Here is a 2,412-nt window from a genome sequence, read left to right as displayed (position 1 = left end):
CTTGTCCTTACATCAGGTCTCTCTCTGCACTCCACAGTGGGGCATTACAGCCCCTCTGTACCAGCTCCCCTGCTTTCCTTAGAGAACTGGCTGCACACAGGCAGCACAGAGGGAGTTATTTTCCCACCAACACAAGAAACCTGACAAGATTCACCATTAAATTAAACACTCCTCACTCTGTGCCAAGTGCAATCTGCCACCAGTGAGACTCACTTTCCACAAAGCTTAACCCTGTGAGAGATGTTCTAGTGAGGAAGGAGACTGTGAAATCACCACAACTCAAGTGTTGGCTAAAGACAGAATGAGTCAGACAACTGCCAGAAAGGCAAGGGTTTAACTCTCTGAAACTCAGAGCAGCAGCTGGATGGTTGAGAGGTGTCTGAATGGTCCAAGGGGAAGGGGAAGGGAAATCTAGAGAGCAACCAGAAGCACTGGTGTGAAGACACACTGTCGGAATGATGATTTCATACACGGACAATTGACTTTGGACAGGTAGAAATATGTGACAGACAGGGGAGATGAAATGCACAGCTGTCCTGTTTCTGGCCAGGCAAGAGTTAACTTCCCCAAGCAGCCAGCAGTGGTGACTTGAGTTAGCACAGCTCAGCTGAGTGTGCCCAGGCTGTTTTCCACACCACCTGACATCACCCCCCATAAAATAGGCTGGTTGGGGAGGGGCACTCCTGGGTTCCTTCAGGGCAGTCTGAGTGTGGCTGTGGCGTTTGGTTGATCCTTGCATTGTGCAGCACCTTGTGATCCTTTGGTCAGTAAAGTACTCTCTGTTATCACTGGATGTGAGTGTAGTTTGCAATGTGCTGTTATCATTTTTTCACCGTGATTTTGTCAGTAAACTGTCCTCCTCCCAGCCCACAGAGAGTCTGTCTGTTTCTCCTCCAGGAGTGAGCATTATAACCTGATCCTTGTACATGAGTGAGCTGGAAGAAATGAGAAAAGGTTTCAGCTGCCTTCCAGGGGAGCACATCATCCCCTGGCTACTCTGATGCTGGGACAATGGGGCACACAGCCTGGAATTCGAAGGCAGGGAGGCCAAGGAGCTGGGATCCCTGTTCAGAAAAGGAGTCTTTGACAAGGTGATTGGAAAGAAGTCTCAAGCCCTCAGCCTCTGGAGGTGACTTCTGTCAAGTGTGGGGGAAAGGTACCCATTCAGTGAAGATGTCATGTGTTGGCCAGGCAAGTGCATGACCACAGAGCAGAGTATGCAGTGTTTGAGGGGATTAGCCATGTGAGAGATGAATTACTAATATCCTGATGATCTGCAGCTACCCACCAATCCTGATGAAGTCCCATGTTCCTCACCCATGTGGTGTAAGTCTGTGTGGAGTGCACCAGCATCATATGCCAACTGCCTGGCAGTAATAGATTGGGGAAAGGGAGAAGCACCGAGAGTGGCTGAGGTGTCTGGCCAACTCCATCTATTTAAAGAAAGTCTTTGTTCCTCCCTTATCTCAGCCATCTGAAGTAGGCCTTCCCCTGTTCCAGTAAAAAGTACACACCAAGAGGTATCCATTCTGTCTGCATGACCATGGTGAAGACATGAGGAGGTGAGATGGGAAACCCACCTCCAATCCTGAGTGAAGAAGCTGCAAGGGAAAAGTTACAAAAAGAGATTTCTCCAGGAAAAATGCTGCACCAGCTTCCAGTAGTCAGCCCACCAGTCTGTCATTGTGCTTGTGATCCTCTTGAAGGGACTGCTCAGCCTTTTTTTGCAAGAAGTGAACAGCTAATATGATGAACAAGATTAGAGGGCAAGTTTGCAGAGGTAAAAGCCATCCAGCTGGCTTTAAACATTGCCAGATGAGAAAAGTGGCCAAAATTCTACCCCTATCCTCACTCCTGGATGGTGGCCAATGCCCTGTGGGAGTGGTTGCAGCAATGGGAACAAAGCAACTGGGAGTGCAGAGGCAAACCCATCTGGCCATGATGTAGATGATGTGCAAAAAGGGGTGGATATTGTCCTGGTTCTGGTCAGGCCACAGTTATCTCACCTGTGCTGGCTGCTTGGGGAGGTTGAGTTAGCCCTGGCTGTTTTCCACGCCACCTGACATCACTTCTCCATAAAGGAGCTGGTTTGGGCACCACTCCTGGGTGCCTCCAGGGCAGTCTGAGTGCAGCTGGGGTGTTGGGTTGGTCCTCCTGTCCTGCAGCACTCTGTAATCCTCAGGTGGGTAAGGTACTCTGTGGTCTCACCGGGTATGAGTGTCATGGGCTGTTTATTGTTCTAGTTTCATGGTGCTTTTTTCAGTGATCTCTCCTTATCCCAACCAACAGAGGCTCTGTCTCTTTCTCCTCTGGGAGTGAGCCAGTGGTGTGTGGTGCTCAGCCACTGTTTGGGGCTGAACCACCACAAGCATTTACAGCACTCTCTCCTCTTTTTATTGATTTTCTATCATG

The 2,412-nt window shown here is 49.5% G+C and overlaps 1 protein-coding gene across 1 annotated transcript in view; it reads right to left on the bottom strand.

Annotated features, from left to right (window-relative positions):
- Positions 1-1,461: 1,461 nt before the first annotated feature.
- Positions 1,462-2,412, bottom strand: part of AKT1S1 (AKT1 substrate 1) — a gene marked incomplete at both ends in the record, with an annotated part of 6,203 nt that continues 5,252 nt past the window's right edge. The window contains one exon of the mRNA XM_084275238.1: positions 1,462-1,588. Coding sequence (XP_084131364.1) covers positions 1,462-1,588 — 127 coding nt within the window. The remainder of the gene's footprint in view (positions 1,589-2,412) is intronic.

This window comes from Gallinula chloropus, assembly GCF_964237585.1.
Source record: "Gallinula chloropus genome assembly, chromosome: 25".
Taxonomy (NCBI): domain Eukaryota; kingdom Metazoa; phylum Chordata; class Aves; order Gruiformes; family Rallidae; genus Gallinula; species Gallinula chloropus.
Note: the sequence above shows the minus strand (reverse complement) of the source record. Positions and strands in the feature narration are given on the sequence as shown.